Genomic DNA, 27,835 nt, shown 5'->3' on the forward strand with positions numbered 1-27,835 from the left:
TCATGTATAAATGGGTGAGGTATGGTGTCTGGCGAATTGTCCATCTACTCACTGTATTGAAAACATTGATAAATCTTTTCCCGCTGTCAAATTTCTCTGCCATCGTCCTTTTCCTTGTTGTTTTCACTTTTTGCTTGAACAATTTTGCTGTACGAGAATGTTAGCTGGCTTTGTTGGTTCTGTTCTTCCACTGTCATCCCAGTACCATCACTACTGTAGGCTACACTCATCATATTATGACCTGGTTTATAATTATAAACGTAACATATTTATTGTGCTGCTGTACTGAAAAAATATCAAACAAGATGAATCACTGCTTTTTCCAAACCTTTTCGTTGTCTTCTACAGCCCGGCAGCACGTGGAAGAGAGGAGAATGCGAAGTATGTACCTGCTTCGACAATGACGTCACCTGTGACCCAGTCGCGTGCGGAGCCGTAGATTGTGACGAGGAAGGCGGCATGACCATGGCAACCTTAGCTGGTTATTGCTGTCCAGTCTGTATACCAAGCACCACTTTTCCCACTGAGGCTACCAGGGAGCCATCAACAAACGCCACAACCACAACTGGAACTACAACTGCTGTTTGTGACGAGAGTACGTAGTTACATACTTTGCATGTGTACAGGGATGGCAAACCACTCGCGAACCACTTGTTCTTATTAAAGTAAGGACATGTGACAAAAAATTCAGCAAAGAATAAAACTTTCACTAAGTATTTGTGATAAGGCTCCACCTGTTTTAATCCAGTACCACACTAAATTGCAATATAGCAGTCTGACATTAAGTGAAGCCGCAGTAGTGCATTATCACGACGAGTAAGTAGGTCCATATAACGCAAAACATATTTATTGTTCTTAAACGTTAGCAAATAATTTTACTGGTTGTGTCCTTTAGGACAATCAGAGACTGCGTGCCTCTTGGCTGTTCAGTTTTAGTGTGGTCTGGAAATAAAATGGAAATAAAAACGTCGCCTATATGCGTGGCTGTGATTTTCCTGCTGTTAAAACACATGCTAAACATATAATTTTTACAATATTATGAACCATCCCGTAATTTTCACAATGTAAATCTCTTTGCTAAATTAATTTGAAACTATAAAAGTATTTGCGGTAGTTTCATTAATTTGTTTGGTTCTTCATATTTGTGTGAATCCTTCTCCTTCTTGCGTTTGAGGCCGCCGCAGGTCACGTTGTTATACCCAGGCACAGCAGCCAATGGATTGTGTGTTCTTGTTTTCGCACATTTACACAAGCAAGCACACCGAATCGTCTCAGCTCACATAGGAGTGCTGCATGTGTAAAGGTAAAATCTACCGGTTTTGAGCCTGGATAAGACTTACAGAAAAAGATGCACCGGAAAGTTCACATTAACATTAGAATGATTTTAAATGCATGACCCACTTTGTTTTTTAGGGGTTAAGGCTTCTTTTGTGACACATACAATAAAACAGGTTTGCCATGCCTGATCTAGTAGCCAAGATGTCAATGGTTTTATACGTTTTATGATTAAGCTGTATACTGTAATGAATAATGATTCTACTCTTTTACCTGTATTATAGCTTAGATAAATTTTGTGTTTCCATTTTCTCCACCTTTTTGCAGTCAGCAACTTCCATCGTGAAATCTTCAGACTATTCTGGTCAGTCTGTGAAAACCATTTGTTTCATATCTGCTTGTTTGATTGTGATGTCATTAAGCAATAGTCACCAGGGACTCTCCACATAACCACACACCCGTACATTGCTCGGCTCCTGTTTATCTTCATCTGAAATTTTTATATTTTTTTAAGCGGTCCAGAAAATCTTTACTTTCATTTGGTAAGTTCCTCCTGTTTGGGCCATGTTTATGCTGGCTCATCCTCTTTGTTACCTTCAGACGAAGTTTATGGGATCTGCGTGTGCACTCCAACTTGCTCCGATATTCGTCTCTCGACGTCTTCTTGTCAGGAGTTTCTTGCATCTCGTGGCAACGAGATGTGCTGTTCGTGCAAAGAAGGCATGGCCAGAGATGATGACACTGGAAAATGCGTCCCCATGGAAACATGCTCCTGCTTGGATGAGGACGGTGAGAATAGTTGCTCGTATATCCACCGGTTTATTGCAAGTTTTCCGGAATTGTGCGTCAGTGCTTGTGGCCAATTAGTAATATGCTTACAACTTGCCCAACTGTTGGTGTTTATGCGCAGGCTCTATTGTCGCACCCAGTGACGAGGTTCAAAGAGGGACTTGCACAAGGTGCCAGTGCATCACAGGGAAGCTCCGGTGCGCTACCTACTGTACAGTAAGGAATTGTGAAATTGGCTACAAGATGGCGAAAGATAGTGAAGGGTGCTGCTTCTGCGAGCAAGGTGAGTGTCGCATACGTACAATTGCCTCGAAAAAGGTAGAAACGAAAAAACGTGTAAAAGACCTAAGTAAAAATAGGTTGTCTTTGCTGCAATACCTTAACTTATAATTTATTTCGTAGAAACCAGCTCACTTCCAATAGTGACGTCACCACTGGTGACAAGCTCACCTATGGAAAGCAGCACGACGGTGGTTATGACAACAGAGATGGTGAGTAGAAAGTTTTTGTAAACAATTTTTTGTGGGCTAGTTTTCGAACAGTGTTTGGCTACTTGCAGGGGATGTGTACCAATTCTAAGTGGTAAAACATTCTTCTAAGATAACTGATGGTTTCATTGTAATAGGGCACCAGTACCGTCGGAAACTTTACCACCTCAGCGAAGTCATGCACATGTAAACAAGGCTACGTTCCTTGCAACGATTGTTCGACATGTATTCCTGAAAGAGATCACTGCGATGGTTCAGCTCAGTGCGTCGATGAATCGGATGAACAGGGTTGCCCCTGCTTCTACAACGGGGAGGTCAAAGAGGTACTTTTAGAATAACTCAAACGATTACGTTTCAAGATGGTTCTTTGTCAATAATTAAGTTTTACTTGCGTTTATATCTTCTACACTGTATGATTCAAAATTGTAGTTACACGCCACTTGCAAGCATGACCTAGCTGTCATTGCTTTCTCTATCACCAGGACGGAGAGAAATGGTCAGTGAGCGAGTGTCAGACATGTACGTGTCGTAGCAGGAAGGTCGTTTGCAACAAGACCTGTTCCATCCACTGCCAACCGGGATACTTCTTACAAATATACGATGACGACAGGTAACCTACTGTAGTGCTTGTTGTCAAAAGTTGTCCAATATTTCCACATTTCTTATAGCAATTAAATTACTTCTTAATCACAATATTGGAAACTTTGCAAAATAATGTTGATCTTTATTGAGTTACTACTTGGTGACGGGACCACCACTGGACAGATCTAAAGAGATTTCACTGCAGTCATCTGTAAGTTGTGACGTAAACATTTACATCTTTATCTTAAAGGTGCTGCAATTGCGGTGTAGCTGTGGCAACCACACTATCCCATGAAACCACAACCCGACCAGAAAGCGCAACCAAGCAACCAGTGACAAGCACCGAAACTTTCATAGTGACAACTACCATTTCTTCAACGATGAAAGAGGAAGTTACAACAAAAGGTAATAAAATGTTTGTCTATTGTTCTAGTATTAGATTATTTCTTCACATCTTCAGTTAAAAAACAGATTTATTCACTTTATCACCGATTTCAAAAATACACCGTTATAGTTTACAGAAAAAAAGTAAAACACAAACTACACATTCTTAGAGAAGTCTAAAGCTTGTCTGCACTCAATTTATCCAATAATTGGGTTTAGGTCTATGTGCTAGCGCGTTAGGAATGGAATCTGGAGAGATCAGTGATGAACAGATCTGGGCATCCTCTCACACTCCCGGAAGAGAGCCAAAGAATGCGAGGATCAGACCAACATCATCAACTGACGAAAAAGTCTCGTGGTCTCCTGTGGAAAGTGATGACAAACCGTATTTGGAGATTTCCTTCTTGGAAATGATTGAGATTACATCTGTATCTACTCAAGGAGGAGAAGATGGTGGATTTGTGAAGGAATTCATGATTGAATACGCAGACAAAGAAGGAGTGAAGATGATCACTGAAGAAGTCGCTGGAACAAATGGAGTTGCAGTTGAGCAACCACTTGTATTTAAAGGTGAGAATCTACAAACAATTTCAAACATTTTTGAATGATTTTTGTTATAATGACTTGCTTGAGTTACGTCATTTGTATTTGATGTGAATCTGCCTTCAACTCAGCTTTGTTGCTGTTTGGTTGTTTTCCAGCTAATGCCGACGACCATACCATTGTGAAGAATCGATTACCGGATGCTATAATTGTTAAGTTCATCCGCATCATCCCCGTTGTTGATGATAAAACCATCATTAGCCTCCGTGTGGAGCTTCATGGATGCGGGGAGGAAGAAACTACAACAAGTCCAGGAAAGATATCGACATCCACGGTAGCTCCTTCAACATCCGAGTTTGTTGAAGGGACAACAACAGCGAAAGGTAATTTATTCAATACGATAAAAATGGAATTATGCAGAATCAATTTTGCTTGCACTTAGCATGATGGCTGTGGTTTTTAAGTTGTGATGAAACATTCAGTATTCAAGTTAATTTACAAATGCAAAATGTAACACATTGAGTGGTGTGACGTCGTCAGTTAGTTTCTTCTTGCCACAATGTGTGATGGAGTGGGGCGGTTATCAACGATCTAAGAAGTGTTCGTAAAACTTCTATTTCACCGCCATGGCGCTCTATTTTTCAACTCTTGTTTAAAAGTGGCGTTCTATTAGAGGTGACGTTCAATTAGAGCTTGGCGCTCTACTTTTCGACTAGCTGGTCAGAATTTTGAAATAAAGTTTATTAATAAAAAGAAAAAACACCAAACACATTTACCGGTATATACAGGTAATTTTTAGTTTAAAATTCGTTTGTTTTTAGTTTAAAATTGAAGCAACCTGTCAGGCCCCAGGATTGGCAACACGGCAAAGTGGTGTTCTATTGGAGGTGGCGTTCAATTAGAGGTAGCCACTTTAACGTAGGACAGTTTTCCATACGAATCAGCTGATTTCAGTCATGTGACTCAGTACGTGATATTCCGATCTTCTCCGATCTTTTCCGATCTTTTCGTCCGATCTTCCCCAAAGATTTTTGATACAAAGAAAATTAAGTGAATGTATCGCCACAAGCAGTGTGGCCTAATGGGTTCAGGTTAGGGCAAGGTAATAGTCATTTCGATTGCGTGGGTTCAATTCCCACCCTCTGCTAATGTTCTTTTTTCTTCTGCAACTGAACTGAGTGCAAGAAGGATCTTATTGACTGTAATCAATTGAGTTTATAAGGTTACAATCATGGCGTGAGTCACATGACTGCAAACAGCTGATTCGCATGGAAAACTGTCCTACGTTAAAGTGCCTACCTCAATTAGAGGGAGGCGCTCTATTTTTCAACCCTTCTTTAAAAGTGGCGTTCTATTAGAGGTGGCGCTCAAATAGAGGTTTTACGGTATGTCTTGATGCAAACACAGCTTCAATTTTTAAATTGCAAGAGAAAAAATTGTCTTTCGTGCAGATCACAATGCTAAATGACATTTGGTGTCACTGCGCAAGAAACTGACATCCCGCGCTGCACTACTGAAGCGTCTGGCAGGCTCTAGCTGGGGGGCGAGGGCTGACACTTTGCGAATAGCAACCTTAGCCCTTGTCTACTCTTCTGCAGAGTACTGTGCACCTGTCTGGTGCCGCAGTGCTTACTGCTACAACATCGACACTGCCATAAACAGCGCCCTGCGCACAGTGACCGGATGCCTGCGTCCCACACCATTGGACAATTTCCCCATTCTCGCTGGCATCCAACCCGCTGAGCTTTGTCGCGAAGAAGCCACTCTGTCCCTCGGTCGACGGGCACTGGAGCCTAACCACCTTCTCCACCACAAGATCTCTGCTCTCCCAAACGAGCACCCCCGCCGACTGAAATCAAGACACCCATTCGTGCCAGACGCTCGGCTTCTGATCAACGAAGCTGATGAACAAGACATCTCTGCGGCTACTTGGGCGGACCATAAATGGAATTCCCCCGACCCCGACACACGCCCCATCGGCCTGACACTACAGAGACAGGCATGGGTGCGCCTCAACCGTCTTCGTACGGGCGTTGGGCTTTTCCGCTCAACCATGCACCAATGGGGAATGGCCTCTTCCTCCTCCTGTGAATGTGGTGCCGAGGAACAGACCGCAGACTACATCATCAATGACTGTACCACCTTCAAGCCACCTAACGGAGTGGAAGGTCTGCGCGTCATGGATGATGAAACTAAAGACTGGCTGCTCTCTAGCAGCCTTCCAGTGTAGTCCGGGAACATCATGAATCTGGGGTGGTAAAAGGATAGACCCTCGGCCCCAGAAGCTCAGACGACGACGACGACAATGCTAAAAACCATTTAGGTCACGTGCTAAAACTGTTCTTGATACGCGGCCCTCAAACAAACCAGTGGTCACTTGTTAGTGGAAACATGTTTTAGTCGCCCACCAGATTTGGTGTTAATGTGGTTTTTCCAATGCTAACAGAAAGGTTACTGAAATTTTTAGCGACTTTTGTCTACGCTCATCACAAGTATTATCTCGTCACATGAGCGTCACAAACCATGCAACAGTGCCACGCTCGGGTGCTGCTTTGAGAAGTGTTCTAGTCATTTTTTCTGAATAAGAAAAATATTTTCCGTTAAACGCAGGCAGATTGGAAGCTGATTAGTTAACTTTTCACAGGTCAATGCGTCAAATAGCGCGACAACAAATAGCCTATTTCAAATTTTCTAATTAAATTTGTTGAAAGTGAGCAGGTAGATACATTGATCTGTGTGATGCCCCACACACGCAACATGTCCACATCATTTTTGCCCAAAATTTTGCAAATTGATTTCCATGTTTAGAGTTTAAACAATCAGAAGTTTCAACTATACTCGCTTACAGCATAACCAAGCTATATAGTACCACATCGATTTCAAAGATGAAACATTGTTCTGTGGGTAGTTGTAGTCCTTAAAGCATCAACACTTGCCGAATGAAGCTGAAGTGTAAACAACGTTGATGTGATCAAATTTGTTCAAATTTGAACCTGAATCGGTTCAAATCTAAAACTGAGTTGAACAGACAACCCGGCTAATAATTCTAACTCACGCGTAAGGGATGTTCAACAACATATCGAACGCCACAATTTCGACCCCTCACGCTCGCCATCACCGTTTCAGCATAGTTCATACAAGTCTTCATCGTCTGCCACGTCACTCGCCTCTTGTGCGGAAGTTCTTTGTTCAATCGAAACTTGTTTGCGCTTTCAGCTTATTGTGATGACGCCATGGGAATGGAATCTGGAGAGATCAGTGATGAACAGATCTGGGCATCCACTTACACTCCCGGAAGAGAGCCAAAGAATGCGAGGATCAGACCAACATCATCAACTGACGAAAAAGTCTCGTGGTCTCCTGTGGAAAGTGATGACAAACCGTATTTGGAGATTTCCTTCTTGGAAATGATCGAGATTACATCTGTATCTACTCAAGGAGGAGAAGATGGTGGATTTGTGAAGGAATTCATAATTGAATACGCAGACAAAGAAGGAGTGAAGATGATCATTGAAGAAGTCGCTGGAACAAATGGAGTTGCAGTTGAGCAACCACTTGTATTCAAAGGTGAGAATCTACAAACAATTTCAAACATTTTTGAATGATTTTTGTTATAATGACTTGCTTGAATTACGTCATTTGTATTTGATGTGAATCTGCCTTCAACTCAGCTTTGTTGCTGTTTGGTTGTTTTCCAGCTAATGCCGACGACCATACCATTGTGAAGAATCGATTACCGGATGCTATAATTGTTAAGTTCATCCGCATCATCCCCGTTGTTGATGATGAAACCATCATTAGCCTCCGTGTGGAGCTTCATGGATGCGGGGAGGAAGAATCTACAAGTCCAGGAAAGATATCGACATCCACAGTACCTCCTTCAACATCCGGGTTTGTTGAAGGGACAACATCAGCGAAAGGTAATTTATTCAATACGATAAAAATGGAATTATGCAGAATCAATTTTGATTGCACTTAGCATGATGGCTGTGGTTTTTAAGTTGTGATGAAACATTCAGTATTCAAGTTAATTTACAAATGTAAAATGTAACACAGTGAGTGGTGTGACGTCGTCAGTTAGTTTCTTCTTGCCACAATGTGTGATGGAGTGGCGCGGTTATCAGCGATCTAAGGAGTGTTCGTGTGGACACATGCAGTGTGTTGGATTGTTGTTGTTGATATACTGTATATGTCTCGATGCAAACAACAGCTTCAATTTTTAAATTGCAAGAGAAAAACTTGTCCTTCGTGCAGATCACAATGCTAAAAACCATATAGGTCACGTGTTAAAACTGTTCTTGATACGCGGGCCCTCAAACAAACCAGTGGCCACTTGTTAGTGGAAACATGTTTTAGTCACCCACCAGATTTGGTGTTAATGTGTTTTTTCCAATGCTAACAGAAATATTACTGAATTTTTTAGCGACTTTTGTCTACGCTCATCACAAGTATTATCTCGTCACATGAGCGTCACAAACCATGCAACAGTGCCACGCTCGGGTGCTGCTTTGAGAAGTGTTCTAGTCATTTTTTCTGAATAAGAAAAATATTTTTGGTTAAACGCAGGCAGATTGGAGCTGATTAGTTAACTTTTCACAGTTCAATGCGTCAAATAGCGCGACAACAAATAGCCTATTTCAAATTTTCTAATTAAATTTGTTGAAAGTGAGCAGGTAGATACATTGATCTGTGTGATGCCCCACACACGCAACATGTCCACATCATTTTTGCCCAAAATTTTGCAAACTGATTTCCAGGTTTAGAGTTTAAACAATCAGAAGTTTCAACTATACTCGCTTATAGCATAACCAAGCTATATAGTACCACATCGATTTCAAAGATGAAACATTATTCTGTGGGTAGTTGTAGTCCTTAAAGCATCTGAACACTTGCCGAATGAAGCTGAAGTGTAAACAACGTTGATGTGATCAAATTTGTTCAAACTTGAACCTGAATCGGTTCAAATCTAAAACTGAGTTGAACAGACAACCCGGCTAATAACTCTGACTCACGCGTAAGGGATGTTCAACAACATATCGAACGCCACAATTTCGACCCCTCACGCTCGCCATCACCGTTTCAGCATAGTTCATACAAGTCTTCATCGTCTGCCACGTCACTCGCCTCTTGTGCAGAAGTTCTTTGTTCAATCAAAACTTGTTTGCGCTTTCAGCTTATTGTGATGACGCCATGGGAATGGAATCTGGAGAGATCAGTGATGAACAGATCTGGGCATCCACTTACACTCCCGGAAGAGAGCCAAAGAATGCGAGGATCAGACCAACATCATCAACTGACGAAAAAGTCTCGTGGTCTCCTGTGGAAAGTGATGACAAACCGTATTTGGAGATTTCCTTCTTGGAAATGATCGAGATTACATCTGTATCTACTCAAGGAGGAGAAGATGGTGGATTTGTGAAGGAATTCATGATTGAATACGCAGACAAAGAAGGAGTGAAGATGATCACTGAAGAAGTCGCTGGAACCAATGGAGTTGCAGTTGAGCAACCACTTGTATTCAAAGGTGAGAATCTATTAACATGTTTTTTATTACTAGATAATTTTCTTGATTGTAATATTTTTCTGGAAAATGATTTCTTCATTAGTAATTATTGTACTGCACAATAATGAAGGACGGCGCAGCTGATAAGGGGATGGCTTTCCAGTAATGCAAACCTGGTTCGGATCCCGGCTAAGCTGGTTGTTGAAAACACAGCTCAGCTCTACTTAGGGTGTAATAGACTGGGTGGTCATAGTTGCTAAAGGAAAGGCGGCCGAGATAAAGGAACTGGCCACCCTACTCTCCTTAGTGGCGATGGCTTAGTACAACGAAGCCTTAACTTCCATACCCGACACTTGAATCAAGTAAGCACCGTCCTTTACTACAATAATGAAACGACCTCACGTGTTGATCTTCTTTTACTTTATGTTCGCCATCTTTCTTCAGCTAATGCCGACGACCATACCATTGTGAAGAATCGATTACCGGATGCTGTAATTGTTAAGTTCATCCGCATCATCCCCGTTGTTGATGATGAAACCAGCATTAGCCTCCGTGTGGAGCTTCATGGATGCGGGGAGGAAGAATCTACAACTCCTGCTTTTCACATCACCACAACCACCGAGACCATCACAAAAACCACCGAGCCTGAAGCTACCACCTACGAAGCAGGTGGTGCCATTGTTTTCGTTATGATATTAGCTTGCGACAATCTTGAATAGTTGACCATAACCATTGTATTGCAGGATCAACTGCTACTTCTGTCATGGAAACAACCATCAAGGAAGTGATTACGTCTGTGCCAACCGCGGCCAAAACATCATCTCCAGCGGAAGGCACTTCCAAGGCTCCTTTCACCGTTGTGGTGACGACTACAAAAAGTAAGAAGATTTTGTTACGTGTGACACCAAACGCGTAATTAATTGCAGGTCATTGCTTTGGTGGGCTGTTTGATATTGTCTTTGAAGCTGGGTAGTTGTGTATTTCAATGCAATGTGGTTTATGGTCTGATCTGTAGCGCTAAAATTTGGATAAATAAGTTGAGTTGCCATTCCCCATCGGTAAAGGTTCTGTAGTTCTTGTAAATAATGTAGTAAATGGTAAATGCAGTTAGCAGTTGGAAGTCTGAGTAGAAACAGACGGCCAGTACTCTTGAAGGAATATAAAGCTGGTGTGGAAGCGCGTAGAACGTTGATTGCCTCCCATTTGGTTCCTGCGAGTTTTGGATGAGATTGCTTCTTGTTCGGAGCTTTCCAACTACGTTCGTAAGATGCTTTTTTTTGTGTCAGCGTTTATTGCAATGTAACATCAGGGCACTTTAGATTTGGTTCAGGTGGGATTGGAAATGTTATTGTTTAATTTAATATTGAGTCAGAGGTTGAGTTTGTCAAGGTGAAATGAAGTGGTAACGATTTTTAAATTGTTAGTTGTGGAATTGCTATGACTTTAGCCGTTTTCCATTACAGTGGGTATTTTCTTTGATATACAGGCGACCATTAACGCTTCTGCGAATCATTAAATGGCATTAGGTCCGAGGTTTCTTGTCATTTCAGGAACGTCATCAATTTCTGCCGCTTTTCCAGGTTTATTGCATTTTATTGCCATTTAGAGTTCCTGTGGGCAATTTCGAGTGGGTCAGCTCATCATCGTCCTCCTTGTAGCTTGTGTAGATACACTGGAATGTTTTCCCACCTCGGTTTCAAACTCGTGACCTGGAGTGTGAATTCTTTTTTGTTCAACTTGTTTTGCAATTTTTGTGGCACAAATCTCCGAAATTTTATTGTTAGAAAATAAATAGAAGCGGAATGCTTCAAGACATTGGTTTAAGTTACGAACACGTTCTATTAGTTCCTGGCGTCGTTGAACCATGCTTGTGACCTGAGCATTCACTTCAAAAAAGATTTGCCACTTATGTTACTGCAAGGAAGATTATTTAAACTAAATACGAGTCTAAATATTACGCCTCTTCTTTTGCCCAATCCTTGAAATTGTAACACGGATTTCTTTCCAGCCATTGTGACGACCACAAGTTCCATTAGTGAAAGCACTCCAGAAATATGCGACCACGAAATGGGACTTGATATGCAAGGCAGGAACATTATCAAATCCCCCATGTTGTCAGCATCATCAGCACAAGATGACCACCCACCATCAGATGGCCGACTCAACAATGAACGTGATAATGTTAAAGCAGCGTGGCGACCTAAGCTTGATATGAACGGACAATACTTGCAGGTTGGTAATTGCTTGAGATTGGTTTCTGTACTGGTTTGTGCTCAGTGCTTTACTCACTACGATAGAGCATCTGTCCGTTCGATTGGTTCGTGTGAAAATGAAGCAGTACAACTTATTGATTTCATTTTCGGAGCAATCATTCCAACACATTTCCTCACGAGCTATCACACCAACCCAGGTGTAAAAGCGTTTTATTTAAATTAATAAGACTTTTGCTTGAAAGAGATTTTTTTCTTGTCAAGGTCGCCAGAAACCAATGTTTCATTCCTGCGTAAACCGCAGACCTGCACAGTCAAGTCATTGCAGCAAACGAACGTTGGTGGTTGAGCCTGTCAGTGTAGGTTATGCTCGTACTTGAAGTGCATGCTGCTAACCTGCGATTATGATTTGAAGGTGACTTTCGATGAAGCGGTGATTGTGACGTCAGTGCTTCTCCAAGGAGGGAATGGGGGCTGGGTGACTAAGCTTACCGTGCAGGCCAGCAAAGATGGGGAGGAATGGGAGTATGTTGATGAAGCTGGTGTCACCTCTAATGCAAATCCACTCGTCTTCAGAGGGAACAAAGATGGAGATTCGACAGAAGAGGTTAGCATCCATTACGATAAACAATTAATTATAACATTCACAGTTTAGACTTGATACCAGGTACAATGTGTTCGATATTAAGCAGCCAAGTATGAAATCATGTTTTGCATGTTGCATATCATGACTTCTACCAGTATTTCCACAACATGATAAGCTACCTGGCTACAATCAACATGAGATGTTGGGTATACACAGAACTTGATACAAAAGTTGGAAGTTTACAAGGGAAGTGGAGTGTAGTTGGGTAACGCTTTTTTAAAAATTGCAACATTTTGTCTTGATAAAATGCCTGTGGAAGTTTTTGAATTTATAAAAATGTCAGGAATGAATCTGGTTACAAACTGATTCAACGTTATCGAAGAGTGTGCGGAACAAGACGACCGATTGGTCCACGAAGCTTATCTGTATAAAGGTTTTGGCAAAAGAAAGAAGTTTGTTTCTTTCTCTGCTTACAATCGTCTCTCCCCATTTCAACATTCATTGAATATGGTCGATTTATTAACTGCTGTGTCCCATTCTCGATTTTGATACAATCTTGTCGACTGCCATTAACCTTGATGAACCAATCCACCACAACACAACAAGACGAAACAACTTCCACTGCACTGAGTTATCTACATTTTCTTACTCCACTGACCGCTGTTTGTTCTCTTGTTTCAACGTCAATCTTAGGCTTTGTTTGCGTTTAACGTTTTTGAAGCAGTTTTAGTGGCTTGATCTTTACAATTAAATCAAATGCTTTTCAAAGAATCGACAACATTACTTTCTAGTTGGTGCTACCTTCTCCCATTGAAGCAGTGGCAATCAGGATATTGCCTGTGGCATGGCACAACAACATCCAAATGAGAACCGAGCTACGAGGATGTTATAGAGAAGCCAATGCAACCATCGAAGCCACAACTACCAAGGAAATAGTAACAACCACTCAGATACTAGTGGTAAGATTTATTCATGTGATTAGAGTGCAGGCTGACAACAAACTGTGTTTATCAAAGTTGAATGGAAACATTTGGTCTTACTTTGTGTGACGTCATACTGCTTACATGCGATATTGTGACTCATCGCAGGAACCCACAACTGAGGCGGCAAGTGGAGGAAGTGTAACGACTCCTGTGGCTGTCAAAACTACAACTAGCAAAGAGGTATTGCCAACAACGACCTCCATTACGTTAACCACCAGATCACCAACTGGAGACGCCACCACAATCCCAGTCAGTGACGTCACTAGAATGAGGGAGGTCACACCGACTGGACAGCCATCTTCCGCAGAACCAAGAACCACAATCGCTGATTCGAGTCCGACTAGCAGTGTTGTTTACGAAACAAAAACAATTGAGGAAGATACCAGCCCCGCTACACTGTCAAGCACCACAGGCAAGTAGACTTTGGTAGCTTGCTGGAATGAACTGTCAGCAAGCGGGTGTGCGGAAGGAAAATTGTAGAACATGATTTCCGGTAACTTTTATTTCACTTTTTAGTTAAATGGTGGCCAATATATTTGTTTACCAGTCAAAAGTGATATAGTTAATACTTGAATTAAGATAATGACTTAAAAATTTTATGAATGTAAACCTATTTTTAGCTGGACATGCGCAGACAAGTTCTGGCCAACCAAGCACAACTACAACACAGAAGATTGTTTCGACTACGTCCAGTGTGGCTCAAAGCGTTGACACCACCACTGTTGGTAAGTGATCCGCATGACAACGGCTAAGTACGTTTGTTTCAGTAAAAACAACTCGAGCTCTTTGAAATGAAGATTATCGCGCTCTTGCTAACGACTGCGCTATAGCAGTGTCACCTCTGCTATAGGCTGTTGTTGCGACAAACTGTCCCGTCAATTTAGCTTTGGCCTAACGCACTTCCATTCCCTGGGCGTTTAATCTTCGAAGTTAATTTCTTGCAGTATTTGGATATAACTGACTCATGTTTTGGTCTTGCTAGAACTCTGTGACGAAAAGATGGAGTTTGAAGAGACTGTGAACACCGCGCACTTTGTGATTGCGTCATCATCTAAGCCAGGTCGTGGTCCTGAAGCTATCTTGATTAAAGAAGATCTCATAGAAACTCCGGAGCAGTTTTGGTCACCGCTGGATGAAGATGAAAGTCCATTCATCAAAATTCGCTTCCCAACACCCATCAAAATCACATCCCTCATCACTCAAGGAGGTGGAAATCGAGAGTTTGTAGAAAAATTCACACTTAAAACTTCTCTTGATTCTGATGATTCTCCTGTAGACGTGACTGTATCCAAGACAAACCAAATTGGAGAAGTTGAGAAAATTCCTCTTGTGTTTTTTGGCAACACAGATGACCTCACTCCAGTGAAGCATAATTTGAATGAACCAATCGTGGCATCTGTTTTGGTAATTTTCCCAATCAAGTCAGCACCAGAGAAACCGGTCAGCTTGAGAATCGAGGTTAGGGGCTGCTTGGTTGAAGCTGCAACAACCGTTCCAGCGTTTGTTGAAACAACCACTGAAAAGACGATTGTTGTAACAAGTGAGAAGGAAGTTAGCACAAGTGAAGCGACTTCTACAGATATAACCATCTCTGCAAGTACGACAACACCAGAGATGGTGGAAGCAACCACTGTAGTAACCACTGTGGTGACACCAATAGAAGAAACTACAGGGCGGGGAGTTTCTTCAACTCGGTCTGTCATCACCAAAACAACCACAACTGAAATCGAAAAAACCACCCCTGTGATGATCACAAGTCCATCAGCCGCCAAAACAACGCCTCGTATTGATCTGGTGACTGAGATAGTAACACCAGAGGAAACAACTCCATATCAGACTGCACCAGCTAAGTTTTGCGATGATGCAATGGGTCTTGAGTACGGAGCCAGAAACAGCGTTTTGGAACCGACAATATCAGTGTCAAGTAACTTCGATATCTCCGAACAAGCTCGTCTAAACTCTGTCGATGCAGACAACAAGCCATTGTCCTGGTCGCCTGCAGCTGATGATGATTCCCCCTGGGTAGCCGTGACGTTTGCTCATCCTGTGTACGTCACCTCAATAGTTGTGCAAGGCGACGGAAAAGATAATCGATTTGTAAAAGAATTTTCTCTCGAGTATTCCCACGACAATGGAGAAACTTGGCTGCCAGTCACTGCTGGAGGTTCTTCTGCTCGTATGGTCTTCCTCGGTAATTCCGACAAATCTTCTGTGAAACAAGTTGAATTACCAGAACGTCTGGATTCAGTTACTACATTGAAGGTGATGCCTGTTGTTTCGGTTGGAATCCCAGCTTTGCGGTTTGAAGCAAGAGGTTGCTTTGTGTTGGTCAACACAACCACAGAAAAGGTGATTACTTCTGAGGCTGTGACAACCACTGTGGTGACTTCATCTTCTACGTCATATCCCACCAGCCCTGTGGGAGAAATGGTGACAACTGGTTTTACGGAAGGAAAAGTCACAGAAACCACGGACCACTCCACCCTGGCAACGACCACTGTCACTTTGCCAACAACTAGTGAAGTGAGCATGACGTCATCAACCACGCGGCCGCTCATCGATTTTACTTCAACTTTATTCTCTGAGACGTCGGTGCCTATTGTGACGAACACAAGCACTTCACTACGAACCACCGTCGAACAAACGGAAGCGAGCATGCCGCGGTCTACAACTGTGGGAACTGCACCAGAAGATGGCGCTACGTTACCGCCGAGAGTAGAAGAAACTTCAACGGCTTTCGCAGAGGAGGACACCACAGCTGCTATTGTCATGACAACGGTCACTGAAAAAACTTCTACTGCTGAAATCACAAAAGGTAACATGTTAAAAAAATAAGCCAAGGTATAAACATTTCTGCTGATGATTGCAGTAAATACTCATTTACTTACCTCGGAATAGATTTCGTTGTTGCTACATTTTCATCTGGCACAGATAGCTTGCACAAGTTAAACACAAACAAACAGAAGCTCTGGAAGTAAATTCATTTTAAGTTGAATAGTGATGGATCTGGTGGGTGCTCTTGAACAACGCACTTCAATAACAACTCTCCACACAGTGGCACTTTGTGGATGAACTAGTGATTGAACGTTTAGCAGCAACAAGTGACGATTCGGCGCTTCCCACTGTTTTGGTATCAAGATTGTAATGTTGCATTCTTAGACGTTAATAAATTACAGATGTTTTGCAACTATTCTGTGCTATTAAATTTTGAATATTTTGCCTGAGAACCACATAAAACTTTAAATCGTTTTCTCTCTAGCTGTCATTGTAAACACACACATGCCATTGTTGTTCTAACTTATTGATAACTCACAGCGTCACCATCATAAATCAAAACAAAGTTGCAGCTGCGTTGTGTGTTTCAGGAGCTACGCCTCATCTTCTTGAAACTACCATGGAAACAACAGTGAAGTCGACCAGTCCCATTGTGTACACCACAACTGTCGGCGACAAAACTTCGAAGATGACGACTAAAGAAACTATTGTTGTTGTGACTGAAAAGAGCACACCTGTTCAAAGCACTACGGAACTATCTTCCGTGACTGTGACGTCAACAAAGGTGACGGAAATCACTACAGCAACCGCTAACACATCCCAATCATCTAGTGCGCTTCAGCAAACGACGACGCTCGCTCCCACCGGCACCACTGTTCCCAGTGAAGTTAGAGAAATTTGTAGTGAAGACATGGGCCTTGAATATAAAAATACAAATAAAATTGGAAACCCTGAAGTGAGCGCCTCAAGCAACACACCAATAGAGAATATGGGAAGACTTGAATCTTTGGCTCCGTGGGTTCCTACTCTTGAGGATGTTAAAGACGAAGATGGTTCATGGATGCAAATCGACTTTGCAGAGTCAGTATATGTCTACGCGATCGAGACGCAAGGTTCGGGAGCACAAGGGTATGTGACTGATTACGCAGTGGAAAGGAAAGTTACAAAAGAAGATGAAAAGTACCAACTTGTGCTTGCATCTGATGGTCAGAGTATTTTCCAAGGAAATTTTGACTCGACTTCAAAAGCAACCAACTTCTTCCCTCAGCCCATATTAGCATCGTCTCTGCGTATCAAGCCTTTGTCATGGACGGGCGACCTTCCGTCTCTACGCATTGGCTTGCGTGGTTGCTACTCAACGGCGGCCATTACCACTACAGTTGCTAAGGTAACTGCAGTTGAAGTTGTCACGACAACGACAAAGCCACTTCAATCTGTTCCAACTTCACCCGTGGTAGTTGGCAGTACGAAGAGTCCGTCATCAACAGAGGAAGTGAACACCTCCAGTGCTTACGTCGAAGTCACGACCACTCGCGAACTGAAACCGACCACCTCAGAGTTGGATATTACCACAATCTTCCCGTCAGGGGAATCAACCACCACTCAAAATTCGACCATTCCACCTGGGTCAGAAAGCAATTCCAAGGTCACGACTATTTCCGTCGTCAGGCCCACCAGCCTCACTGAACAAGGGGAAACCACCCAGCCACCAGCATCCTCGCCGTCACCCTCGACTGGAGAAGTGACGTCAGTGACTGATGGGGTCGCTACAACGACTAGTGAAGAAGTTGTGAAAACATCGACCGGAATCTCACATGTTACTTCAACAACGACTATCTCTACTTCGGTGGAGGTCGTCACACCAGGTTTGTGAAGATTGAAACAATGTGTTGTTATATCACAATAGGCTACCTCATATGTGTTAAATATATATCGGACTATTATAACCAACAGCGATTATTCGACGGTTGATACGTAAATATTGTTGTGTAGAAATTTGTGACGAAGACATGGGAATGGAAGATCTTTCACTTTCTGACGAAGCGATTAGTGCATCATCTGAAGAGGTTGGAAGAGAGGCAGCAAAAGCCAGAATCGGATCCTTGTCATCATGGTCACCTGTTGCAGATGACGAAACACCATATCTACAAATTGTGTTTGAATCAACGATGGTTGTTACGTCCATATCCACCCAGGGTGGAGAGGACGGAGGATTCGTCTCGCAGTTTACACTGAAGTCGTCACCAAATGGTGATAACTTCAATCCTGTGTTGAAATCCGGGACCAATGTACCAAAGGTAACCACAAGCGTCTGTTCTAGATAGGGGCAGCTGACTAGATCACCAAATGGTCTTTCGCTGCTCCTGGCTAATCAGATTGAATTATTCAACACTGAGCTTACTTATGGGTTCCTCTATGTTCATTAACTGTTTGTTATTGTGCTGTGAACTTATTCTGTATCGTACTATTATAGAATTTGATTGGCAAATAAAGTTATATCTCTCTCTGTTCACAATGACCGGTTTGGTGTGTTTACTTTTCACATCTTTTCTTGCCAGTATAATTTACACGAGGGCATCGTTTAGCTTGATCTGGGATATGTTGTTGTTTTTGTAGGTATTTGTCGCAAATAAAGACGATTCGAGTTTGGTGAAAGTTCCATTGGATGAACCAATCACTGCTCTGATGATTCGCATCTACCCAACATCCACTGCTCTGGAGGGTGTGGACCACATCAGTCTTCGTTTGGAATTACATGGATGTCCCAACAATATCAGTGGAACAACAACGTCTCTGACGTCATCAGGCCCTGCGTTGGTGGAAACCACAACTGAAAAAGTTGTTCGGACCAGCACTTCAGCACCTGAATCCCCATTTACATCAGTTGCCACGAACGAAGTGACGCAAACAACTTCTGGAAAGTTCGTTGAGACCACAACTACAAAAATAGTAACAACAACTCCAATCAGCACAGAAGGAACAAGCACAGAACTGGAGAAGTCAACAGCTCCCGCGAGAACAACCGTGGTAACAACGGAGAGAACCATGGAAGATACGACGATTGAAGTGTCCAGCACGGATGGGACAGCAACGGAGTCACCGGATCTGTGCGAAGAGGAAAAGTTCATCTTGACACAATTCAACGGTAAATAATAAGTAATCGTTGCTGTCTCGATTTCTATTCTCCCAAAGTATTTATTATTCCACAACTCATTAGCGAAAAACATCATTCAAATGATTATTTTGAGATCTGAAAAAATAAAAAACTAATTTGTAGGTATCCCACTTCCAAAGACAACCTACACCGCCTCCAGTCAAGCAGGGAAAGCCCGCAATGCAAGGGTGGATTTAAGTGCAGGCAACAATGATGCGGAAACTGCAACTACAAATTTCAAGTCATGGAGCCCAAACAAGGAAGACGGTAACCCCTACATCCAAGTTGCATTTGACGCACCAGTCACTGTCATGGAGCTACTTACCCAGGGAAGCCTTGGTGAAGAAGCATGGACCAAGACCTACGTGGTACAGTACAGCACCAGGCCTGGAGACACTTCCTTCAGATTCATCAACGATGAAGTCACAGACAATCCTAAGGTAGGCATGTAATAGGGTAATGATGTTAAAAGTGCGTATCGCTTTTTGATTTTCTATATTTCGCACATGATATTGCTGTTAATGTTCATCCATGATCCACAGCAAGTCAAAACGTGAATTGTAGGCTACAGGAATGTTTATTGCGTCTAAGATATAGGACGCATCTTTTAACTCAAGCTTATACTGTAGTCAATAGCCACAACGCATCAAACTATTTACTTCCTGCTTCGAAGACTGCACCGACTTTTCAAGGTAAAAACAATGCACAATGTTTTTTACACGATTTTGACGCATTGGCACTTTCATTACGTAGGAGTTTGAGGCTAACGTTGATGACGTGGATGTGGTTGCTTCAAAACTTCCTCAACCAATTCCCGACGTACACGTCATTAGAGTATTCCCGAAATCGTGGCGTGGTGATGACGTACCTCATCTAAGACTGGATGTGATTGGATGTTTCAAAGTATCGTCATCCAACACCACTGTGACGACTGTATCGACAACAACTTCGACCGAAGTTGTTGAAACCACTGAAGAGCAGATGGAAACAACCCCAGAGGTATGACGGTGGCAGCAACGTTTGTCAACAAACAATTACAAAACGCAACGACTAACGTAATTATTAGCAAATAGTTGAAGTTACTCTGGTGTTTTTAACGAATGTACAAGTACTTTGTATGCTGGTATAATGAGGTGCTATATGTAGGGAGACATTGCGTCATCACCATCTATCAAAGTGACGACAGTGCGAATTGCGTCACCAACCACAACAACAATAGAAGTCACCACTTCAACGGGGAATGGTCAGTCTACCGGTCCATCAACAGAAACAACCACAACTAAGATTGTATCTGAGAGCTCCACCCTTCCTCCTCCACCAGTGACTACAGTGAAAATGATATCCACTGAAGCTCCTATAACTACCAATGGGAAGTTGATCACCTCTGTTGTGGCTGCCACCACTGCTGGACAAGTGGAAACCAGCAGCAGACAACCTGGCACGACACCTAGCCCGCAACCAGCTGTGACATCCGCTAGCATCGATCACATGACATCATCAGAATCCCTTGTGGAAACCACGTCAACAGTGATGACAACTAAACATACAGAGATCACCACCACCCCACCAGGTGACGTCACAAAGACACTCTTATGTGTTTCAAAACTTTCAGTCTATCAAAATCGAACCATCATAACAAATGTAATGCCAGGATTTGCAAGGATGCGGTTGGACCAATGCAAAGCGTTTTGAATCGAAAGTATTTTTGTCACTCATATTACGTAGTGGTTAATATTTCACCTTTCCTTGGCCGATAGAGAATTTTCCTTTTACTTTTTTTTTTAGTTTGCACTTCGTTGACATTTTTTATGCACTATGCAACATAGGGGAGCACTAAAAAATAAACGTAATAAAAGCAATACAAACTATGATTAAAGAAAAGCTAAAATTGTAGTAAGAGGACGCAGAAGACCACCGTTGTTTAGCTACAAATTTGTTTCTCCACGAAATATTTCTTCGTTTTAATAATATTAAATTTTTCTAGATATGTGTGACGAAGCCATGGGCATGACGTCATACGCCATAAAAGATGACGCGATAACGTCATCATCTAACAAGGAGGCCAGGGATGCATTCAACGCGAGGGTGGGAGGACCGAAGGCGTGGTCGCCGCTAGACAGCGACCAAGTGCCTTATCTGGAGGTTGCATTTGATGAGCCAGTAACCGTCACCTCCATCCTCACACAAGGAGGGGGGAATGGGGAGAAAGTCAACCAGTTTAAGGTTAAATATGCACCAAGCAACCATAACGACGGAGATCTGGTGTTTATAACCAGTAAAGTCACCATGAGTTTACCAAATGGTGAGATGGAAGATGAAATCGTTGACGCTGTTTTCCCAGGAAATAGGGATGATTATACCATCCGTGAGAACATCCTTGATGACCCGATAACTTCCACGGTCTTCAGGGTATACCCACTCCGCGAATCGCCAGAACAGAAACTGAGTCTTCGCATCGAGTTGCGGGGCTGCGTTGAAGAGACACGCACCACACCGTTTTTGGTCGAAACTACAAAAGAAACCATCGTTACCAAAGTGCCTGTTTCTGAAACAACGAACAACTTCTCGCAAAGTACTTCCCCTGAAGAAGGAACCAGCACGTCGGGTGCAGTTATTGAAACGACAACAAAGGAGGTTGTGAAGACGAGTCCATTGCACGGCCCCTCGACTCCTTCAGAGGTCGCCACTACGACGGTGACTACGGAGGAACTGACTTCAACTCCATCTGCTCCAGGTATGTGCATGAACTGCTCTGTGTGTCTCATCGTAATCCTTTAGTGTAGCTGATAGTATGCTCTGCCACCGCGAAGAACGAGCCATCTACTGTTGAGAACAGATGATATTTCACTTTATAGCTTTCACGCTATCACAGCTTTTCAAAATCTCAAATGATGCTTTTCGTTGCTGATTTGATCTACGGCCTACGTAAGATGTATGTTCTAGCTCGTGGTGCAGTGAGTGGTGGTGACAGACAAAAAGTTATAGCAAAGCTAATCAACGCTCTTCAACATTTTACTCTGGCATTCGAAAAAGTGACCAGAAGAAAGCTAGATGTCATTTAAGTTTGTTGCCAGTATAATGGAGTGGATGCGGCAGGTGTGTGCAGACGCTGCACAAGCAAACTCATCTTCAAGATGCAACTCTTAACGGGATTGAAATGATTTATCGAACAGTTGTCAAACTAATTCATGACGTCATTATAGAAACGTGCGACCACGAGATGGGAATTCAAGTATCCAGCGACAACACGGTTGGAAGTCCTAAGGTCTCTGTTTCAAGCAACGACAATCTTGTTGACAAATCCCGACTTCTTTTCCGATCGTCAAACGTTGCCTCTCCAGCCTGGACTCCTGATCCAGAAGATGGGGAAAAGTATGTCTTGGTGGAATTTGACGAAGCGGTCACGGTGAAAGGCGTCCTCATCCAAGGAGGATTGACTTCAGATGGAAGTGAAGGATATGTGACGTCATTTGAACTGAACTACAGCACAAGTAATGAAGATGGAGATAAAATATGGGAGAGAGCCACCACGGAAGATGGGAGGCATACGTTCAATGGAAATGAAGACGCATCCACCATTGTGTTTGTTCCTATAAGCGGACTTTCCAATACCAAAGTATGATTTTGTATTCGAATGTCTGTTGCACAATTGTTTTTGAACCTTATTATGCTCTAAAAGCTTGATCGCCGAAGGCTAACCACTTGTACTTTTGAATAGTATTTCAATGCCATATAAATGCTACTTCAATTTTCACTCATATTTTCTTTTGTCAACATTTCTTGTACAAAGTAAAGTGAATATACATTTGCGCTATTTCTACGTAACATAACCAATGTAGAGAGATTACTGTGAAATCAAGCGCGAACAGAACCAAGCAACAGGGCGGTATTTATCATAACACAAAACCAGCAGGACATTTTCTGCTATATGTCCAGCCCCTGTCAAGCAATTAATAAGTAGGTGTGTTACAATCTACTTGTGTTGTCTGGTTGCTAAAAACAATTTGACATCTGAAATTGTGTTGGCCCTGTAGGCGGTCCGTCTCCACCCCTTGACATGGAGTGTTGAGCCCGCCCTACATATCGAGCTGATTGGTTGCTATTCGGAACTCGTCACTACCATTGTCCTCTCCACAACGAAGAAATCATCAGTGACAATGACGTCACTTCCTATCACTGGCCAAGCAACGAAGGAAAGTTAGTATTGTTGGATTACATGTCAACGTATGTTTCTGAAAAAGATGCCATGACTTTATCAATCTTGAATAAATTAAATCTAATAATAATTTTTTCCAGGTTCTACCTCTCCAGCTATCCTTGTCACAACCACACGGAAATTTCCAACCACTTTCTCTTCTGCCATTGTAACCAGTTCACCATCTGGTGTAATATCCACTTCAAAAGAACCATCCGAACTATTAAGTACCACAGGCAGCGTCAGTACTGTTGTGGATGAAGTAATTACCACTACTTCTGCTGTTAACCAGGAAACCACTGCACTGCACCTGAATGAAACTACCAACGAAACGCCGCCAATCACCATGACAACAGATACCATCCTCCAGACCACACAATCGTCCGAAGCAACTAAATCCACCGGGGTTGTTACAACCAATATATTTCCTGTTAAAACCACATCTGAAGTAATCTTAGTATCGACGTCGGCTTTCATAGCTGGTGCAACAACTACCACTCCAGAAGAAAGCACAACATCCATATGTAAGGTAATAACATTGAACGGTTATCCGCTGTAGCGAAGTTAAAGTCTTGTACATGCATTGACATCCACCTTGTAAATTTTTTTCCAACCTCTCCAGCTATCTGTGACTTTGCAGGTTTCTTGTGAGATGGTTTGTGAGGACAACTATGTGATGGTACGAGAAACAAAAGATGGTTGCTGTCAATGCAAACCAGCAGCTACCATACCCATCGTAACCAGCACAAGCCAGTTGACAACAAGAAGGTTGGTAATGATGGTACCTAAATCTGGTTCATTAATTATATTAAAATAGTGAGTAGGTCACATTAAAAACTACAAGTCTGCTACATATCGGTCTGCCACATTAAGACTAACAACAATATAATTTGTTGCGATAACTGGTTTTCTGTGGACTTTATGTGGTCCAAAGCATTGCAACAACACATCATAGCAACAGCATACTTCACCTGGTGGTGACACACCCCTGATATGGACCTGCCCCGGTCGAGTCAAGCACAATAGAATTCGAACAGTAGTCGGTCGCTTCAATTCCAATATGTACAAGTGGGGTCTGGCTCCCCGGCCTGTGAGTGCGGCGCGGAGGCACAAACTTCTAACCATGTCGTTCTTGAATGCCCCATTTACAAAGAGTCAAATGGAATACATGGCAAAGCAGAACTGAACGAAGCTACACTCACCTGGCTTTCCATCACCTGCCCTGAAATCTCAACAATCCTGTCCAACACGAAAGAAGAAGAACATCATAACAACACAAAGCAGTCCACATTCTATCTAATTCTTACGGTACTTACGTATTTGATATGGACAGCATGGTGATCTCTTGATTTTTTCCACTGTTTTATTCTGAATGTACAGAGTTTCGTGTCCATTGTTTCTTCTATTGCTTTAATAGGAGCGTTCAGTCAAGGTATTAGGAAACACTCGCTGCCGTGTAAGCGATCGATTTGCTTTGCAAAGTCTTTTTGTTCAGCTCGTATGCTCTCAGGCAATGGCGTCATGCTGATGAGACACAAGGAAGAAGTTAAAACAAACTTTCCGTTGCTTGTTGATTTGAGTTTGTTGCACTGGCGGCTGGTTTGTTGGTCAGTGAACTTTATCTGGGTTTGCTTTCGTAGATTGCTTTGGTAGACCCCTATGCCGTGGACCTATTGTTCCTGCACCGTCCTTGTTTGATAGGGACGACATGGCCACCACTCAGTGATATTCTATGATTTGTGTGAAATTTATCGTTTATGTTTTCTCTCTAGTGTTTGCACTTCACCATTGCAATACGATGATTGCAAGCGTCCATGTGAAGGCTCATGTCCTTATCTTCAAATGGGATGCGTCAACGCCACCCAGTGTTCACCGGGTTGTTCTTGCCCGACTAACACCCTCTACGATGGTGAGACGTGTGTAGCCCCTGGCAACTGCCCTTGTCAAGTCGGCGAAAAGGTTGTTGAGGTGACAAGGATTGGTATTAGGCGTATGCTTCACTTTATTTCTTGTGAGCTATTTTGAATGTGGGCTAAGGAGGGGTCGGGTTGACTTCAGCACTTTGAGCTCGTTTCACTCGAAAACTACGCAATATGCCGCCTATCTTCGTGCATGAGGTAATTTGCCTTAAGTAATATTTTTAGATTTGTTAGCTGAACTGTCCTCTTTTTTCTTGTAATCGCATGATAGGGATAGAAATGTCAAGGAGATTGACGAAAGCACAGGGTCTATTTGTTTACCTGGCGGCGTGACGTGACATTCTCAGACAGATATTCTCATGCTCGATTTGTTTATTTGCAACAGGCTGGAGATGAGTGGTTCAATTCCGATGACGCGTGCAGCAGATGCATGTGCATTGGCGGAGAGGTGGCTTGTCACACTCCTGACTGCGCACAACCGACCTGCGCAGAAGGAGAAGCGCTTTGGAAGGTAAGCACAGTGTGAAGCCGTTGAAAGTTACAATGCTGCTGAACCGTCACAATGTCTTGTTGCAATCTCAAACATGTCCTTATGTCGCTTTAAGCCCATCCCCAGCTTTTCCCGTAACTCTGATAGGTCACTGCATGTGTGTTGGTGTTGTGTTGGTGGCCGGATATGGAAACAAGTTGAACTTCCATTGTTTATTTGTGTCAGACCAGACTGTCCACAATCGAGAAATAATAAAATATCCAGTTTGCACACTGCAACTGCACAAAGATTACCTCAGAACAGTTATGTTGGTTCGAAGCAACGATGCGTAGAATTAATAATATAACTGATGTAACAGAAAAATTTCGAACGATTTCAGTTTCCTGGCTTCTTTGTTCAAATGAAGTTTATTAATTTATGTGTAACATTGTTACATTGTATGTGTATATATTGATATGACTGCACGAGAATGTACTTAGCAGATTTTATTACTTACAATTCCATCAGAGATCAGACATGCAATCATTGCAACAGTTTTGTAGCAACCGCTGTACAGCAGATGCATTTAACATCGTCCTTTTTCCTGGTGAAGACTAGAATTGAAAATCAAATCATAGTGGAAAACCAAAACTTATGAAGCAGTGGTTGGTTTGGTTTTTGAAAGTTTATCCTCGAACTGACAAAGCCTTGATAGGTTATTCCTGGTAGTTTCGCATACTTGTAGAGGCTCTTGACGCAGGGCCGGTTACCGAGATTGACAGAGTGAAGTTTTTCGATTGTTAAAGTGTTGTTGCCGGGTGCAAATAAAAAAGCGCGACCAGGCTCAACAAGCATTTGCATGTTGTTGGGAAATCTATTTTGATGTGTGTTGATGGAATGATGACCATGTTCAATTGTTCATGCCTGGTTTTAGTTTCCTCGTTTGTCCTTTCGCTCCCTTTGTCCTTTCGCTATGTTCTTACAAACAAAATAATTCTGTAACAGCTTCTCTACGTCTTGGACTACTTTTTTCAAACTCACACTGCATGAGAAAGTAGAAAGCTTCATTAAATTCAAGTGTTATGCTGGGATGGTCAAGTGGGTTGGTTTAAGGCTCTTGATTTCATTTGCAGCAAAATCCTTAAAATTATCAGATCGAACATTAATCACTAGATGCAATTTGCAATTTTTTAGGAGGAAGGCTCTTGTTGCCCTCGGTGCATCGCTGTACCTACCACAAGCGAAACAACCACCTTGGCACCAGCAACCACCTTAACAACCAGTTCCATGGTACCAACCACCACCGACGAGACCACATCACGTGAGTCGATGGTATTCTTACCGGTGTGCGCTTGACATTGAAAACATGATTTCACTTGAAACATGATAAACGTTTAAGACAGAAAGTTATCCCAAACTACAACGAAAGAACCTCCTCTTCAAGCTGGTTGTTGGAAAGGGATGAAACATTACAACTTAGTAACAAGAAAGCTGACGGTTATTGAGATGAAATAAATTTGTTGGTGAAATAGTGGAAGGTTATCAATTTGATGAACAACTAGGTTGTTACTTTGGCTTGATGCTAGCCAGTAAAGTCTCATGATGAGACTTCTTCCTAACATTAACTAATAAATTAGTTATTAATTACTTCTTAGAACACCAAGGCGATGTTTTTTCTATAAACTATGAGGTCTATTAAGGCAAGTAATGCCTGAGTTTCAACCTCATCATACGAACCCGCAATTATACTTAAAGAAAGAATTTGGGCATCATTGAAATGTTTGTTCTTCTTTGCGATGTTCTGCAGTAACTTGCCAAGGCTGATATATTTTCCTTTGTCACTTTTGCAACAAAAAGCAGGCAACGTTGTTAATAAGATGAAAATCGAACCCAGTACCTTAAAGTCACTTGCCGAGATTTCCATTCCTGCTGCTGTTGTGGAAATATAAACTTAGATTCTTGTTCTCATTTGTGTGTGGT

At 42.4% G+C, this 27,835-nt stretch overlaps 1 protein-coding gene across 1 annotated transcript in view; it reads left to right on the forward strand.

Annotated features, from left to right (window-relative positions):
• The window catches only part of LOC145780710 (uncharacterized), a 91,354-nt gene that overhangs the window by 27,195 nt on the left and 36,324 nt on the right, over positions 1-27,835 (forward strand). The window contains 35 exon segments of the mRNA XM_082592330.1: positions 349-595; positions 1,876-2,064; positions 2,186-2,353; positions 2,467-2,555; positions 2,690-2,875; positions 3,035-3,162; positions 3,385-3,539; positions 3,738-4,088; positions 4,220-4,444; positions 7,278-7,628; positions 7,760-7,981; positions 9,235-9,585; positions 10,009-10,233; positions 10,308-10,442; positions 11,573-11,796; positions 12,190-12,381; positions 13,152-13,319; positions 13,449-13,755; positions 13,964-14,068; positions 14,326-16,158; positions 16,709-17,983; positions 18,111-18,415; positions 18,735-19,263; positions 19,396-19,712; positions 20,026-20,271; positions 20,419-20,842; positions 21,257-22,006; positions 22,476-22,888; positions 23,307-23,469; positions 23,569-23,729; positions 24,848-24,899; positions 24,963-25,074; positions 25,240-25,435; positions 25,772-25,897; positions 27,050-27,176. Of these exon segments, the coding sequence (XP_082448456.1) occupies positions 349-595; positions 1,876-2,064; positions 2,186-2,353; positions 2,467-2,555; positions 2,690-2,875; positions 3,035-3,162; positions 3,385-3,539; positions 3,738-4,088; positions 4,220-4,444; positions 7,278-7,628; positions 7,760-7,981; positions 9,235-9,585; positions 10,009-10,233; positions 10,308-10,442; positions 11,573-11,796; positions 12,190-12,381; positions 13,152-13,319; positions 13,449-13,755; positions 13,964-14,068; positions 14,326-16,158; positions 16,709-17,983; positions 18,111-18,415; positions 18,735-19,263; positions 19,396-19,712; positions 20,026-20,271; positions 20,419-20,842; positions 21,257-22,006; positions 22,476-22,888; positions 23,307-23,469; positions 23,569-23,729; positions 24,848-24,899; positions 24,963-25,074; positions 25,240-25,435; positions 25,772-25,897; positions 27,050-27,176 (11,047 nt within the window).

This window comes from Aplidium turbinatum, chromosome 12 (genome assembly GCF_918807975.1).
Source record: "Aplidium turbinatum chromosome 12, kaAplTurb1.1, whole genome shotgun sequence".
Classification (NCBI taxonomy): Eukaryota; Metazoa; Chordata; class Ascidiacea; order Aplousobranchia; family Polyclinidae; genus Aplidium; species Aplidium turbinatum.